This window comes from Anabas testudineus, chromosome 10, assembly GCF_900324465.2.
Source record: "Anabas testudineus chromosome 10, fAnaTes1.2, whole genome shotgun sequence".
NCBI lineage: Eukaryota > Metazoa > Chordata > Actinopteri > Anabantiformes > Anabantidae > Anabas > Anabas testudineus.
In genome coordinates this window covers 2,357,730-2,374,230 of record NC_046619.1, presented here as the reverse complement: position 1 = coordinate 2,374,230, position 16,501 = coordinate 2,357,730, and the positions used below count along the sequence as shown (strand labels likewise).

Below are 16,501 nucleotides of genomic sequence, written 5' to 3'. Positions count from 1 at the left end.
ACACAGAACTGTCCAATAACAGCAGGATGAGGATGAGGTAAAGGCACTGTAATAAATACCTGGAAGAAAATAAACTAAGATTAGGTGGATGGCGTCAGGACAAAGGACTCACCTTTGGAGCATCCCGTGCTCCGATCGTGCTCTGTAGGAGGTGTTGTCCATAATGATCAGTAGTCTGTCCATCAGCATCCTGTCACCCACTTCGTCTACTGGGACCAGAGAACATCCCAGGACAGATCTTTATGAGCTGGTCAAGTTTCTTTCTGCGAGGCCTCTGCTCCATCTGACCACTGCACACTCTGAGTGATCTCAGCATCCTCACTTACTGTAGAGTTGACTTTTTAAGGTGCAAGGCAGTGGTGGTGTCTGTCCAGTCCACCCTGCTGATTGTATGTCTGAACCATTTCTCTGTTCATTCCCTGAATGTCTCCTAGTCTGCCCTGGGCATGTTTTCCTCACTGACTTCACCACCAGATCTTTACATTTGGTTTCATAGGTATGGAGATGGAGGCCATTTATCTGGCACAACTGGGTGAAGTCCTGAATAAGTAGTGCCAGAGTTCAACTATACTCTATAGATAAGTGCGCATTTACCTTCTGAGAGTTTACGAAGCTCAGATTCACCTGGTTTCCCACGGGATAGTGAACGCTGCATAAACACGTTTTCTCGCGAGAAGAGAGTTCCTCGACCATCACTGTACGTGGCTTCACAGCTGAGGACTGGGAGTGTTTACTGCACTTGTTCAGAGGTTAAAGCTGCTGGAAGAAGAAACGCTGCGTGTTCTCCACACATGTGACTGAGTCTCAGCAAAGACTCGCTGAACATCTTCCTCCGACGCGTCCTGGTTGCACAGCGGCGGTGAGGTGAACGACGGGAGCCGCCGCAGCTGACGCCTCCCCCCAGCTGATCACCCAGCCTGACGTCCGTGTTGCGATGGCGGAGAGCGGCTCGTCGGTTGAATTCTCCGGCTCTCTGACGAGCTCGACTCTTCCGCCGCCCAGGACCCGCATCTTCAAGATCATCGTGATCGGGGATTCGGGGGTCGGAAAGACCTGCCTCACCTACCGCTTCTGCGCCGGCAAGTTCCCCGAGAAAACCGAGGCCACGATCGGGGTGGACTTCAGGGAGAGGCTGGTGGAGATCGACGGCGAGAAGATCAAGGTGTGCGACTCAGACGCAGATCACAGTTAAACAGGGTGCATGTGGGTTCACGGTCAGTGCTGGGCTCCGTCTATCAACAGATGCCACTGAGCAGCTTCACTGCAGCAGTTAGGGAGTGCCTTGCTCAAAGGCAGATCAATATTGATACACGACGGAGTGACAGGTCATTCATTCACTGTCCAGTCTGCTGTAGTGACTCCTCATCTCTGTGTGCAGGACATTTATTCTGACGTGTTATTGAGAGGAGCACTTTAAACTGTAAGTAGCAGTAGACAAAGAGGAGCAGGCTTTCAAGGGACCAGTGCATCAGCTGGAGGTATCAGCTCCCACTAATCTCTTTTCTATACTGCAACATACCTCAAAAATGAGACGTGCCATCATTCAAACACCATGTCCACAGTGTCCGCTTCAGTTCAGGAATGCACTACAGGCCACACGGATGGACTTTAATTTGAGTTTGCTCTTTTCTTAATGGAGTTTGGTGCAATTTCATGTTGTGCTTATTGTCAAAACCTACCACTGAGGTGTTCTACTGAAGTGTTTCGTAGTGTTTAGAACACAGTGGAGCTCATTGGCACCATTAAGCTTTAATACACACTCAGTACTTGTTAATAGAATGAATTCATTGTTGATTTGAGTCTGTTTCCTCATTGTTGTCCACAGATCCAGCTGTGGGATACTGCAGGCCAGGAGCGCTTCAGGAAGTCCATGGTGCAGCACTACTACCGCAACGTGCACGCTGTCGTCTTCGTCTACGACGTAACTAACGCCACTAGCTTTCAGAGCCTCCCAGCCTGGATTGAGGAGTGCAAGCAGCACGCTCTGGGCACTGAGGTCCCCAGGATCTTAGTTGGTAACAAATGTGACCTCCAAGACTCCATCCAGGTGGGCACAGATGTGGCACAACAGTTTGCAGACACCCACTCCATGCCTCTGTTTGAGACTTCTGCAAAAAACCCAAACAGCCAAGGAGATGGAAGCTGCAGCGGGGGGAACAGTGACCACGTTGAGGCTATTTTTATGACGGTGGCCCACAAGTTGAAGTCTCAGAAGCCTTTGGTGTTGAGCCAGCCTCCAGAGGGATCAGGGGGCACCATCAATTTGAGCAGGGGGGGGAGTGATGGAGTTGATGGGACGAGGAGCTGGGGGTGCAGCAGCTGCTAAAAGTAGAAGGGTCACACAAGGCAGAGGAGATTGAAGATGGAGAGAGCTAAGAAACGACCGGAGGTCAAGACAGAGAGAATACATCGAGCAAAACTGCGTCAGTCAGAACAACACGTCAATCAATGTCTCCATTAGAACAGGATACATTTTTCCAGTGCTTTCTTAAGTTTATAAAAGACTTTACATGATATGATGATGGTATTTACCATAGGACTGTTGGTTGGGAATGCCAAAATCCAAGTACCCAAAAAGCAGATCCATCGTCAGTTCTCCTCACATCATATCTGCCCTGAGATTGAGGAGAAAAAAGGGGGCGGTGGTCAAAGTCCGTTTCATATCACTAAGAAAAAGAGTAAGGAACTCACTGAAATGATCACAATCCCGTTGTTCATGTTTACTTAGTGGAATACACCATTTCTCAGTGTAATGTACTCTTAACTGTAAGTGCATTTATGAACTCTGTACTGCTTGAACAGCTTGTTTGAACTGAAGGCTCTGGAACTGGTCCGGGCTCGTCCATGCAACTCTGGGCTATGGAAAGCAATGATCTGCAAAGGTCACACATGGCAGGCTGGGTGATTGCAGTGGTGGAGAAAGTTTGTGAACCCCTGTAGAATGTTCTCTATTTCTGCATATATGATTTTAGAACTAGATAAATGGAACAAACTCAAAACCTTTATTTATTATAGAAGATGAATCAATCTTAAATATTTGTGTGGCAAAAGTATGTGAAATCAAAAACTACAACTACCAAAACCGGGGATGAACATGCTTCCCTCCACAGCTCTTCTACATGACCAATGTCAGGACTCTGTCTCAGCCATTCAAACATGAGACATTTCTTCTTTAACTATTCGGTGGTAGTGACTTGGTAGTGTGTTTGGGGTTGTTGTCTTGCTTGCAGCTCCACTTTCTTTTGAGCTTCAGTGAACACCTTGACATTTTGCTTGTGTAGGTCAGTAGTTCATAGCTCTATCAATAATGGCAAGTTGTCTTGGTCCAGATGCAGCAAAGTAGACCCATATCATGACACTGCCCCCACCATGTTCAACAGATGTGATAAGGTTCTTAGACTAGAATGCTGTGCTTGCTTGTCACCAAACAAAACCCCTTTGGTCTCATATGTCCACAGAGCATTCTTCCAATAATCTGTCTTGTCCATACGTTTTTGAACAAACTGTTAAGAGGCAGTGCTGGAGAGTTGTGGCTCCCTCCTTGTATCTGCCATGCACACCATTGTTGTTCAGGGTTCTCCTCATGAACATTGATATCAGCCCATGCAACAGAAGCCTTCAGTTTATTAGATGTCAACTTAGTTTAGAGCAAGTTAGCTTTAGAGCAAGTTTCAGCTCATTATTTAGCATGTGGAGCACAACGTTGTTGTGTTGGGTAATTCTCTGGAGCTGGTAGAGACCAAAATCAGAGCTAAAAGAAATTAAATAGTTTCTCTGTAACTGCTGGATGTGGATATAATCACAAGATGATGTCATCTCTTCACTGCACGAGTGAAGATTAACTCATGTCTACATAGAATATTGTGGCAACATCTGGCAAGGAGGTGCCTCAATATGAGCCTGTCAATCATTGAGATGATGAGAAACAATTCCAATTCACCTGTACTTATATCCTGTATGTAAGCTTGTGTACAGTATTCCGCATGTGTCCCAAACACTAGTCTGTTAAAGAAGCAGCTATTTTTATCTCCTTACAAGCCATGATGCACCAGAGTCTGTTGTCCACATCCCATTAGTTTGCATGTGCGTCTCTGGTTTTGGATGTGTGCTGCAGCCACAGCTGGTCCTGTGGCCGCTCTGCCGATCACCCCTGTGGTTACGCTTTACATGAACGTCTTGTGAAAGGATATGTACTGTCAAGCAAACCAAAAGGCCTTCACTCAGGACTCACTGACAACAAAGAGAAGACGACAACATGTGGGTGTTGTTTTAGATTTGGTTGCAGTTTTTTTTTACATTTTTATTCTAGACGTGTTTTGAATGGTCCATATCCACCTACACAATGGGTTCTATAATTTCCACTGCCTTACTTTACTTCACTAAAGCCGTGGTAAGCAATGTTATTGTATCTCTAAACTCATGTTCACACAGAAAATCATCACAGAAAAGTGTCAGTTGACAGTTAACGAAAAAGGGAGAATCTTGCAACGGTTGTTTCACGTGTAACCTTGCAATAAACTACTCTGAACGTTTCACTCTGGGGTCATTTCTTTTGAAGAAACCACTGAATGAAAAAGCTCAAGCTTTCAGTTTAGTCAGGTTTTATTCATTAAATACACATAAAACATCGTAGGATGATAAATTTGATAAATTCAGAACAAACAAAACATTCAGTCCTGATATGTCGCATGTACAGACATTCAACGTCTGCAGAGTCTCAGTGAGTTTGGCAACAGTGAATGTGGCTCAGTCTAATCCAGCTCAAACTACTTGTACGTCTCTTTGAAACAAAGCTTTCTGTTCCCAGCTTTAAAAGAGGGTCTGTATTCCTCCCCTCAGTCAATCCACAAAAAGAAAGAAATGTGAAGGCAAAAACAGGAATATTAAGGGCAGCGCTCTCTGACGTGGCTGTGTGTCAGGTCAGTCTGCTGTACGGAGGCAGTTTGGAGGCTCCTTCTTCCTCAGCTGTACCTGGATGAGTGTGCTGAGCTGGAGAGTTGAAGAGCCTGTCGTCACCTCCTGCTGGACATAGAGGAGAACTACGTCACTGGCTGACAGCTGACAGTAAAACTACATTAAGATCAAACACTGTCATATTAAGAGCAGCAAAGACAAGTTGTCTCTCTAGTTACCTTGCCAGGTGCACACCAACTCTGTGTCCCCAATGTCACACTGAGGAACCAGAGTCTCCTACAACAAAGGAAATGACACGGAAAGGTCAATTGATAATCATTCATGTCTACTAAATGTCCAAGTCAGGAAGTTCTTATCTGAGTCCAATGTTACATTAGTCCACAGTCTGTCCACAATAGAAGATCTCTGCGATTATACTCTTTGGGATCTTTGAACGATGTTGGTCTTATTTCTATGTTGCTAGTCGGTATAGCTGAACCTAACATATTAGTGTTACCTTCAAACAAAAAGCAGAATAACACTAACTCCATTATTTGGCAGCACAGTGACTTGTAACACTCAGGCACGGGACTGTACAATTCAGAATAAATCTCCTTTCTTATCTTTGTATGTGATGACCTCATGGTCAACAACAGAAATACAGCGTTTATATTGCAAAGCACTTCACTAGTAATGTGTGCCTGCATGCATGTGCTTGATCAACACAGATGTGACTCAGCACGAGTCATCACAATGTACTCTGCAAGTTCACACATCACAAGAGAAGATCAAAGTTCAGTTCATTTAGATTAAAATGAACTAGTTCACATTCATTTCTCACACGTGCCATGTAGAAAACATCATTCCATGATTTTCTGGTGGGTCTGTCATATTTACTTTTGTTGAATGGTATATTTTACCAGACAGCTCTAATGATTTTCTTGACATTTTAAAACTAGTTTGTGCTACTGATGGGGAGCTTCCAAAACGTGTAACCTATAGTCTGTACAGTCCTTGAACACAAAAATTATTCAGTCATGTATGATACAATAAGCTGATAACATAATTACTGTGACACTCACGTTCACTCTGCATATTAACAATGTTCATGTTATTCTGTTGCAAACTGATATGTCCACTAAAAACATAAACTCTGTGTGTAAACTTCACATAGAAAAGCCCTGGATGGCCGACAGGCTAGAACTCTAAGTCTTCTTGCTGTGAGGTGACACTACTAACCACCCCACTACGCTACAACACATTAATCTCATTCTTTTCAGTGTTATTTGTTGTGGCTGTGTTCTTCCCCACCAGTCCAGTTCTGGCATCATAGCAGCCACAGCAGGGCAGACTGCGACAGCCCACGTAGGCGATGAGGGAAGAAAGCACCAGGCTGATGGTGCATGTCAGCAGTATGGTGGCGTTGGCCCCCTTCACCATCCGATGAAGCACAAATGTCTAAGCAGAGACAAAAAAATGTCACAACATTACATTGTGTATGAAATATGTGTTAGTTAGGGTTAGTCTGTCATTGCACTGCACTTCCTAGAGAGACAGAGACATGAATGGGAGGCAAACACTAATCATTTGCTTCAATAAATACAACAAAGGCCGTCAACTAAGAGATATTTTTAGTGCATCTTCACAAGCATGTGTGTGTGTGCGCTAGTTACCACGTGGGGACTGTCGTGGTGGTGGAAGACTTCTTTATCCTCCTCCCCATAGGTGAGCGTCAGACAGGCATAACCTGATACAAACAGCACAGCTGCACAGGAAACCCCTGCTGCTGCCACCATCACACTCACCTGCAGGGATAGGAGGACAAGTTCAGCTAAGGAAACAATGCTGTGTGTGTATGTGTCTGTGTTTATGTGAGACTGTGCACTTCTTGCTTGATAACTAAAGCATTACATGACCTTAATACACCTTAATATTCAATTATTTATTTTACAAATGCGAGCCCTTTATTCTCCTATGTGAATCTTACTTGACCTGCTGATGTCAGGGTGCAAAAAGGCTGCGCCAGCATTTCTCTGAGATTATTACAAAGGTATAAACTGTCGTTGTTTCCTTGGATGTGCCAGCAGGTGTGAGCTTTCAACAAGCTTGAGTAATGGCAACAACTTAAAACAATGACATTTATACCAAAGAAAGGTAGTCATGCTATACTCACAAACTAAAAAGCCTGTTAGCAACAGCTATTATGCTGTGTTTATGTGTTGGAGGTGTTAAGTACAGAGTGTAGGTCAGCTGAGTCTTGAAAGTGTTCAGAGCCCTATATGTTGGTGTAGCAACTGTAACACAGCTGATCCTGGTGTTATTGTTTACAATGGTTACAACTTGTAGAAGAATAACAGCATCAATGGTTTGCTTTTGTCCATATTGCACATACACTGCAAAAAAGGTGGTGACAAAAAAAAGTCACCACCTGGATTTAACTAAGCAACTAAGGTAAGAGCCTACCATTGGACAATTACTGCATGGATGATACTTTTTAAGCTGGCAACAAGTTATTTAACTCTAACTGATGCAGTGAGTAGCTTCTGATTTCCTAAACAACCATGTCTGAAGACACATCCTGTGGTCCTGGAAAAGATGTTCATCTGTTTCCAAAGGGTCAAATTATTGACATGAATCAAGAAAAGAAAACATCTAAGGAGATTGTTGAAACTACAAAAACTGGGTTAAGAACTGTCCAATAGAAGAAGGTCATGTGGTCTGATGAGTCCAGATTTACCCTGTTCCAGAGTGATGGGTGCATCAGAGGAATCCTGGGAATAAATGCTGTGACATTGCAGAAGCTTACTAAGACAATGCTATGGCAAGACTTTGTTTTGGACGGGTAGTGTATGTACCTAGTTTTCTAGAAACACTGTATCATTTTAATTAATAAAAGCATTTTGTGAATGCTGTTTTGTGTTATTTCAACAACAGTTGGAACAATACTGCCTTAACTTAGTATTTAGTGGATTTATGCCAAGGTTTTTATAAGAATATTACAGGTAGAAGACTTTGATATTATAAAGAGGTCAAAAGTTTGAAATGTACATTATTTCTGGAAGCTTACCAGTACTGCGTTTTTCCTTTGGGAGGCAAACAGCGCCAAAACACCAGGAGTGGCCATGATCTAAAAGGAAGCGAGCATGTCCAGAATGAAGTGACACACAAGCAAATGGTCAGTACAGACAGTCAACAGGGTTAAAGGGCAATGTTACCAGTTTTCAACTTGCTTCCTATGGTATTATTGTAGTTTGGGGAGTGAGAGTAGGCTAAAAAAACAGTATTAAAACTCTCTCTTTCTTCTCTACATTAAAATATCTCTCTGCTTCCAGATGATGTCATTCTGGAGGAGATTGTAGCTCAGATCACGTCATCTTGAAGAACAGATCAACCAATACTAGAAGTACATCAACACAGAATGAGCACCAAGTCAACATAATCTGAAGTGAACCACTCCTCCAGATGATGTCACCTGGAGTTGATCCACATAGAAGTGGAGAGATATTTTAATATAAGTACGTTTAATACAATTCATACGAAAGTGCTGAATTCACCCTTTACAACTAGAAAATAAAATGTTTCAAACTCAGCACAAGCCCCTGCTGTATATGTCCCATAATCTCGCACCAGACTCCACCAGCATACTGGGGAATTTGCTGGATTTGTTCTTGTTTAGACAGAAAAGGCCTGAAAACCGTGTACACAAATGATGATCCCAACACTTAGGAAAAGGTTGAGGGTCATGAAAAACAACAACGCGGGCTCTAGTGTCCACCTGGAGAAAAGAACTTCAAAATCTCACCAGTCCGCCCCACACCGGTGTCCTGGTGCTACTCAGCGGGGTATCCTTGCGGAAAACTGCGTCCATAAACCCACAGACCACACAAAGTCCAGCACAAGCCACCTGGAGGATGCCGAAGACGAGCACGCTCTTTTGGTTGAAAATAAAATACCTGTACCGGTCCATGCCGAGTATGAAGCCGCTGTAACGTCCCGTTATTACCCGTCCGCACCGGTCAGAGGTGAGCTTTAGCTTGTGGGTTAACGTTAGCTAACTCTCAGGTTAGCTTGATGCGCGGCGTCGCTTTTTGAGTTTTCGGTGTCAAAAACATCCCAGTTCCAGCGCTGGTGAGTGTCTCTGGAAACTAAATTGTACTTCTTTTCATTCCAGAAAGGCCCTTCGCAGTATTTCTCACCCGTTGAGCGTGTGTGTTCCGGGTTAATGGCTGGTTTCCCTGTTGTTTCCCCAGGTAGGAAGTTTATCCATTAACCTGGCTGACCAGCTGCAGGTGGAGGCAACCACAGGGCTTTGGTGCCCAGAGTTTGGACTCTCAGGACGCAAGCCACGCCCCCTCTCCGGTGTTAGCACTGAGCTTTTAAAACATATTTATTTACACAGTGTTTCTCTGTTAAACCTGTTTTAAACGTAGCTCCATAGATTAATCACATCATATTAAGTTACAAAAATACTTCTAGTATTCCATTTATGCAAATTGTTTTTTTAATAGCATTCTGATTGCAACATAAAACAGGTAAATAGATAAACAGATTTTTTTTTTTTTATGTCAGTACTTGTGTGTCAATCATTCAGTGATAAATGAAGCATGAAAACAGACTTTCTTCATTTTGGACTTTATTGTGTAGCATCTGAACAAAGATCATTAGGTTAGAAAAGTGGGACAGGCTCACAGGTCTTTTCTGTAGTGTTAGGCCATCCATTTTTAACTCCACAAGTTAGAAACCTATACAAAGCTCAGGAAATACATATTTCTGAATTCTGACATCATCTCTAAGAGTTTGGGAAATACAGTACTTAACCGATTTCAGATTTTATAAATAAATTAGTCACTGTAATTATATACTGTACTGTGTATACTGTTAGCTGTGTGAACTGCCCTGGAATTAGACATGGTTCTTTATGACCCTGGCTGGATGTTTGGGCTTGTTGTTGTGCTGTAGAAGGATTATGGTACTGATGATGGAGAAGAATCATAACATGTGAAGTGCCTAGAACTATTGTACTAGGTGACAGTACTAGTGAAAGTACTAGTTAAAGAGTTTAACCACATAATATAAATACTCTGCAGTACAAATAGTGCTGTTTAACTCAACACCTCAAGGTTAACCCTGTTAAGAAAACAGCAGCTACTGTGTAAAACTATTGACTGTGTAAGAGATGATATGGACAGTATTTGTAGTAATTTGTCATCATGCTCTAAATTTATAAGCACCTATCATGAGCATGTAAATCATTGCCATACGAGGGCAGTGGTAAAATTTGACAGAACATCATATTCAGTTACATGTCTCCTTTAAAATCATTTGGTTTCTTGCATAGTTCTTGTGTCGCTTTCAGCCTAGATCTCCAAAGTCTCTGTTCGTACTGAATTGCTCAAGCAGTATTTCACTTGAATACCAAGCAAAGCATAGTAACAACTCAAATATCTATAGTGTGGGTTGCAGCTGCATGGGATATCAAGTGCAATAAGGCTCCAGGAGTATTGAAAGGTGGTGGCATTGGTAGAGGGGCTTTTAATTGTCCAGAAGAACTCATCTGCATTCTCACTGGCCAACAGGAGCTGCCTGTCGCTTCTGGAACACCTCCAGTTCCTGCTTGTACCAGTCAGGAGCTTCTGGGCCATTCTTCCCTGTCGGATCGTGATCGTAGCCATAGGCAACCGTTAGCTCCTCGTCTTTCTCCACAGCCCTCAAAGTTCGGATACACTTGATAGGCCCGAAACGAGGATGGACAAACCTGTACAAAACAAACAGATCGGATCAGACTGGATTCATTAAATCACACTCTTGCATAGAATGGATTTCATTTACAATAACCATGGTTCATGTGCAATTGACCAAGTCAAGTGTATTCATGGATCGCACGGGCTTTGATATTTGTAACATTTCTTTATTAGTTCTACAGACTATAAACCAATATAGCTTCAAACATTATCCCAAAAATTGTTGTTGAGTTGCAAATGAACTAACAACAACTGCAAGAATGCGTTTTGTTGTAAATTTTCTTTTTTCTTTTTTCACTTTGTATTGACTTCATTTTTACACTTGCTGTTTATACTAAATACTAAAACTACAATATCAGGATATAATTATCATCCCTTAGTTTCGCTAGACTGAGCCAGCATGAGCAAGAGGTCTATTTGGAACATTACACCATCTACCAAACAAGACTTTGTGTGTGGTGTGAATGAAAGTAGGACAGATACTACATGGACACATTGTTTAAATCTTTGACTCTTTCCCCTGTTTGGACTCACGGGTCATATTGGCAGTTTGGGGTGAAGGAGTGGTTGGCCTTGTGACCCAATGAGGCACAGTATCTTTCTATCTGGTCAAACGGCTGAGGGACATCGATCACGGTGTCCTCGTCCAGTGAGATTGTGTTTCCATTAAGTGCCCAGTCTCTGCTGTCCACCTGAGGAGTCCACATGGTCGTGAAAAACACAATGCAGTGCAAATTACCACATGATGGCTGACAAAATGTAACAAAGTTCTCCAGAACATTTAAACTACAATTTTAATATGTTAAAATGCTGGGAATGACTACATGAAAAGATGATCTCTTTGTTTACTTGTGCTCTGCGTGTTATACCTCAGAGTGTGTGATGCGTACTCCGTTGTAAAAAGCCACCACAGTGTCCTTTTCAGTGTCTGTCTTGGCAAACAGGCCCTGTCCTGCTCCTTTAATCAAAGAGTCCGCCACAAACACCCTGACACAAAGAAACAACATGATGACAAATATGAAGAACAGTGCTGCATCTGGCTCCTGTATCATTCTAATCTCTGTGGTAACTATCAGGACAGAGGCATATGTAAAGCTGACCCACCTCTGGCTCTCATATGGGTCAGGAAGCAGTGAGTGAGTGGCAATACATGTGGACGTGGACTTGTCGTACGAGTACACAGGACCTTTAAAACATAGTATGTTATGTTAAGTTACAATAGAAGTGAGTACGGCCCTCGTCATTAGAATGAAAACGTTGAGAAATGAGACATCTCATGTAGAGATGCTCTGCTGCTCTTCAACCCGCTGCTGATTGTTTTCAGCTTTGTAGTGAAGGGATCCACTGTTCTACCATCACATTTATATTACTGCTAAAGTTTTATTGGATTCGATTCTGTGGATACTCTTGGCCAGTTATTTTTTTCTTCTTTAAAAACTTCACATTTTCACATTGAAAAATGGATTCATCCACGGGCCATGTCCTTATGTGGAGGTGATGATTTAATAAGGATCTAAACTTACAGTAAAGACTCCACAGACTGATGTGCAGTGTGCATGAATCTCCATAAAAAACTTCCCTGACTCTCTACCTACTGTTAGGTGTGATTTCGAAGCGTGGTCTTCCACTCTCGTTGGAGATCAGGGTGGCGAGGCGAGCCTCAATCAGCTCCCCGTCCACAAAGCTTCCAAACAGAGCCGTGTGTCCGTCCGGGTAGACATACGCTACAGAGTCACCCGTCATCTCCCCGTCCTCATTCACTGAGCCAAACACACATCCCGCATCCTAGACGCACCACAGTACACACCAACATCCACAATACACACAACAAACACTGTTCATTTACTTTAATTATGAACACACAGAACTCCTGTGGTATGGTAGTGATAAGATAAATCCTTCCTAAATATGAATCCTGCTTGAACTCAAGTGTAATTTCAACACATGTACAACATGTAGGCAGTGTGCTGTTGTGAGCACTGAGTTGACTCACAGGGTAGTAGACCCAGCACTCCCCACAGCGGCTGTTATCTTTGTACTGGCCCTTGAAGACCAGGCGGCCCTCTCCATCAAACTCCTGGGCGGACCCGTTGAGCTCGCCATCCACATACGTCCCATAGAGGACGCCGCCATCTTCATACGTATACACCCCCTGGCCCTGCAGAGCATCATCTACGTAGAAACCCTCCAGGGTACTATGGTGAGTAAGAAAAGAAGACAGCTGCAGTGAAAATAAGGTTAACTCAGTCCATGTGGCAACATGCTGTTGTGAAACACTACTTTGTGGCATTTACCAAAGCGACCACTTCACTAGAGATGTGAGATAGTGTGACAGTTAGTGATGTTACGTTCATGAACGATCTGGTTTGTCTGAATAGCGCTTTGATAGGAAAGAAGGGATCCGTGAGAGATGTTCTTTTTAATATTGCACCCTAATCTCACTCCAAATTTACTAGTCTCCTCTTTACTTGAACAGTGAGAATTAGCAATGCATGAGAGGTAGCTTTGATTCAAGAGGTAGCTTGATTTGGCGTGGAATTATGATTTGTCTATTGATGTTAGTGAATGCACCACTGATCCCTCCTCCCTGGCAAGAGAGCAGTGGTCGAGTGAGCTAAAGGGTAGACAAGGAGATGGACGACAGAGAGACCGAAGGATCTGGAAAAAAAAAAAGGGTGTTTTCTAGTTATTTCACAGCGGTTATGTTCTAAAGTTCAAATAAACATGACCACAGCTCTGCACAAATCTGCAAGAAAGATTTTCTTTAAATGCGATGTGATGCACAGGCTTCATCCTCCTGCTTTGTACAGAGGCGTGTGTGTACTTACAGCAAAGACACACAACTTAGATTGTATTCAAAGAGCTGTAATTCCCATGTTCTGTGACAGAAGACCGTGGATGTGTGGGTCACAGTTTTGATCTTAGTTTTAGAACTCTTACATCTCTGATAATAAATTCACTGCCTTTTAATATGATAACTAATGTAACTTTGTGGAGGAGATATTTTATTAGGCTGTGAAATGTGAAATCATGGCGAATTCATTGAACAGAATTATTATGAACTGAATTATTGTTACTTAATACTACGCTGCTTCACTTGTGATTACACTCTGATTATGAAGTTCTAATATAATATGACAGATAATCCTTCTTATATACAAGTTATTACAGTCTACTGGGCGATTGTTGGAAATAAATGTAAAGATTAAAAAAGTTGTTACGGTATTTTCTCTGAAACTTTATGAAAATTATAAGAATATTTGGAAAAATAATTACATTTTATGAATACAGACAACTTTTAGTCTAATTCAGACTGTAGTGTAAGTAAAAGCACTAGTCTGATTACAGTTACAACAATCAGGACCCTTGTACAGTACCTTCCATCAAAGAAGAAGAACTTGCCCTTGCCATTCTTCTCTCCATGGGTGAAGTGTCCTTCAAAGCGATCACTGGATGAGTAGGTCACTGTGCAGAAACCATGAGGCTGACCATCGTCATCCAACGGACCTACACACACAGAGGAGAGCACAGGAAAAAAACTGTTTAATTACAGATAACATTTTGAATGTGAGTGTTGTTGCACGAAACCAAGATAAGGGATTTAGCTGGGATTTTCCAGATATCACTAGTTTTATGAAGATTGCTGTTGTGGTTTGAACAATATGTGTATTGCAATTGTTGAGTTCATTAGAAACGCTCATGCTCATTTTGTGAGTTTTTGTGAGAGTTGTCCGGGACAGGCCTGATCCTTTAGCATTTGAAAACCAATACCTGATTGACAGGTACACATTCTCATGCGGTGGCATCAGATATTTATGATGGATTTTGGGTCCACATATAAAACACCAGACAGCGTGGGGCCACACTCTCACTGTCTCACAGATGGTGTGTGTGTAACCCTGCAGTACTTGGCTATTGCCGTACAATAAGAAGAGTTACGCTGGCAATAAAATCACTTGTCCATGTGTTTATAACCTTCCCTAGTCACAAACGTCCCCTCCACATCAAGGAGGAGTTCTACAAAATTGCAGGTAACATGAATTACAAATTACATAATTGTCTTAACCTCAGTTTAGTTTGTGTTTCAGCCTTCACTAATGTCATTGGTTCAGTGGACTGCACCCACATCCATATTAAACGATTCTCAGGGGAATACAGGGAGGCTATGTAAATAGAAAATTAATAAGATAGGTAAATTGATATATACTGGTCAAATTATGACATTATAGATTTGGTTCAATAAATTAACCAAGAAAAAAAATAGGGGGGGTGAAACAAGTTAAATGTACCAAATGCGAACTGTGGATTTTCCTGAGTAACATGCACTGCTGATGATCCTATTTAAGGAATTTATACTACAACTGTTTAGTGCATATGTTCAGTAACTGCACTGTAACATTTTCTCTGGAATAAATCTGCTATTGTCTGCTGGGCTTTTCCCTCTCCTATTGTCATATTTTTGTTTTCTTCGTACAGTACATCTCCATATTGTGCTGCTGCTCTGTGGGTTTAAAGTATGCTGCGCGGGTATTGTCCATGTTTAATCAGTAACTCTGTGACGGATACATGCCGCCTTTTAAACAATAAAGTAAATGCGCACATATCCCAGATATCTACACCTGGCTTGACTCAGCTGCACCTTCTTACTCTGGCTTAGCAAACGTGCAACGGAATAAGCCAGGACGAGCTTAACAGAATAGGTCAAACTAGGATATTTCAGTCATCCTGAATGTCTTAATTGTGCTTTTGAGCAACACCTCTCTGGAAAACAAGCAGGGCAGTGGCACAGGTCTGAAACAGTGGAAGCTGCAGTGATTACTTAACAATCAAAAGAGAACACAACAATATATAAATGTATTTACAGTGATATTTTACTTTATCGTTGTTTCTGGAGACCAACAACCAACACAAACATCCTCTGAACACATCACATTCAACCCGTCAGTGTTAGGGATTCCCTGAGGGATGCACAAGCTGCGGTTCAGTCTTCAGTCTGAATTGGATCAGATCACTCTGCAGCCTCTGACATGGTCCACCACCACATGCTCTGCTCTAATCTTCAGTCCTACTGTCTTTCCCATCAGGCAGAACTGTGACCTTCTCATCTCTGCTCACTGTCAACTTTCAAAAACGTGTTGAAAACAGAACTCTTCACAATCTTTCAAACACTTTATTAAAACACTTGCAGCTCATGTCACCCAGCTCTTCCTACAGCACTTCACTTCAAGGTTCTTCTCCTTGTCTCAGACATTTTGCTCTGTAACTCACTTTGGATAAAGTTGTCTCTAAATAACTAAATGTACGTGTAAACTGCAGGACTACATTTCCCGGTGAAGTAAAAACTGGCAGTGTGGCAAGTGACTGAGTAAAGTGACTCATGAAGTACTTCCAGCTGCCATGCTGGCAGCGGGACGCCCCCAGCACGGGGGCCGCGCTGCCTCGCCTGTCAGGCGGATCTCCTGCTGAACTCAAGTCCGCGGTTGTTGACGTTACCGAGCGGCCCAGCGTCACACTGACTCATGCTGATTTAAATAGAGGAGAAGTGAATCTGACATCAGCGCACAACAACTGGCCTTTGTGTTCCGTTCATTTCCCCAGACATAAAGAGAAGATTGCTGCTCACCGTCCACGACCTCTTCTAGATTTTCGTCATCGCTGTCCATGATGCAGGGCAGGCGGCTGCTGGAGGAGCGCAGCGCAGCTCGGACTGCTCCTCCTGCTGGACTCACACATGAGGCGTCACCGGAGCGTGGCGAGCAGTCACGACGGAGGAACCTGGACCTTTTTACTCTAAATATAGATCAATATATGGGTGGATATAAGGCATATGCACTCACTAAAAGATAGGAACCTAACCACTGACTACA

At 42.7% G+C, this 16,501-nt stretch overlaps 3 protein-coding genes across 5 annotated transcripts; 1 reads left to right on the top strand and 2 right to left on the bottom strand.

The window, feature by feature from the left end:
* Window positions 1-54: 54 nt before the first annotated feature.
* On the top strand, window positions 55-4,535 carry rab33ba (RAB33B, member RAS oncogene family a). The gene is made up of 2 exons (XM_026357896.1): window positions 55-1,162; window positions 1,826-4,535. Exons 1-2 carry the CDS (start codon window positions 935-937, stop codon window positions 2,324-2,326), a joined length of 729 nt encoding a protein of 242 aa, XP_026213681.1. The 5' UTR covers window positions 55-934; the 3' UTR covers window positions 2,327-4,535.
* A 49-nt stretch (window positions 4,536-4,584) lies between these two features.
* Window positions 4,585-9,201, bottom strand: zgc:113425 (CD20-like domain-containing protein). 2 transcript variants are annotated; one of them, XM_026357042.1, is made up of 6 exons: window positions 8,696-9,201; window positions 7,961-8,020; window positions 6,567-6,698; window positions 6,205-6,351; window positions 5,133-5,190; window positions 4,585-5,022 (listed from the first exon to the last, which is right to left on the bottom strand). In XM_026357042.1, the coding sequence occupies exons 1-6, from the start codon at window positions 8,858-8,860 to the stop codon at window positions 4,916-4,918; spliced, it is 669 nt and encodes a 222-aa protein (XP_026212827.1). In that variant the 5' UTR covers window positions 8,861-9,201; the 3' UTR covers window positions 4,585-4,915. The 2 variants fall into 2 exon arrangements, with proteins under 2 accessions (XP_026212827.1, XP_026212828.1); XM_026357043.1 differs by having other exon boundaries at window positions 4,585-5,019.
* Window positions 9,202-9,475: 274 nt separating this feature from the next.
* setd7 (SET domain containing 7, histone lysine methyltransferase) lies at window positions 9,476-16,392 on the bottom strand. Of its 2 annotated transcripts, XM_026358478.1 has the most exons (8): window positions 16,258-16,391; window positions 14,012-14,141; window positions 12,628-12,829; window positions 12,230-12,419; window positions 11,739-11,820; window positions 11,504-11,621; window positions 11,169-11,326; window positions 9,476-10,648 (listed from the first exon to the last, which is right to left on the bottom strand). In XM_026358478.1, the coding sequence occupies exons 1-8, from the start codon at window positions 16,295-16,297 to the stop codon at window positions 10,456-10,458; spliced, it is 1,113 nt and encodes a 370-aa protein (XP_026214263.1). In that variant the 5' UTR covers window positions 16,298-16,391; the 3' UTR covers window positions 9,476-10,455. The 2 variants fall into 2 exon arrangements, with proteins under 2 accessions (XP_026214263.1, XP_026214264.1); XM_026358479.1 differs by lacking the exons at window positions 9,476-10,648; window positions 11,169-11,326; window positions 11,504-11,621; window positions 11,739-11,820 and having other exon boundaries at window positions 12,240-12,441; window positions 16,258-16,392.
* Window positions 16,393-16,501: the final 109 nt, after the last annotated feature.

Coding starts and splice junctions, on each gene's coding strand:
- zgc:113425 (XM_026357042.1), bottom strand. CDS start 8,860: ATGGACCGGTACAGGTATTTTATTTTCAACCAAAAGAGCGTGCTCGTC. Junction 6,352..6,566: donor ACCACGACAGTCCCCACGTG/GTAACTAGCGCA, acceptor GTCTCTGCTTAG/ACATTTGTGCTTCATCGGAT. Junction 5,023..5,132: donor GTTGGTGTGCACCTGGCAAG/GTAACTAGAGAG, acceptor CTCTATGTCCAG/CAGGAGGTGACGACAGGCTC.
- rab33ba (XM_026357896.1), top strand. CDS start 935: ATGGCGGAGAGCGGCTCGTCGGTTGAATTCTCCGGCTCTCTGACGAGC. Junction 1,163..1,825: donor TCGACGGCGAGAAGATCAAG/GTGTGCGACTCA, acceptor TGTTGTCCACAG/ATCCAGCTGTGGGATACTGC.
- setd7 (XM_026358478.1), bottom strand. CDS start 16,297: ATGGACAGCGATGACGAAAATCTAGAAGAGGTCGTGGACG. Junction 14,142..16,257: donor TCTAGAAGAGGTCGTGGACG/GTGAGCAGCAAT, acceptor CTGTGTGTGTAG/GTCCGTTGGATGACGATGGT. Junction 10,649..11,168: donor CCAAACTGCCAATATGACCC/GTGAGTCCAAAC, acceptor TGTTTTGTACAG/GTTTGTCCATCCTCGTTTCG.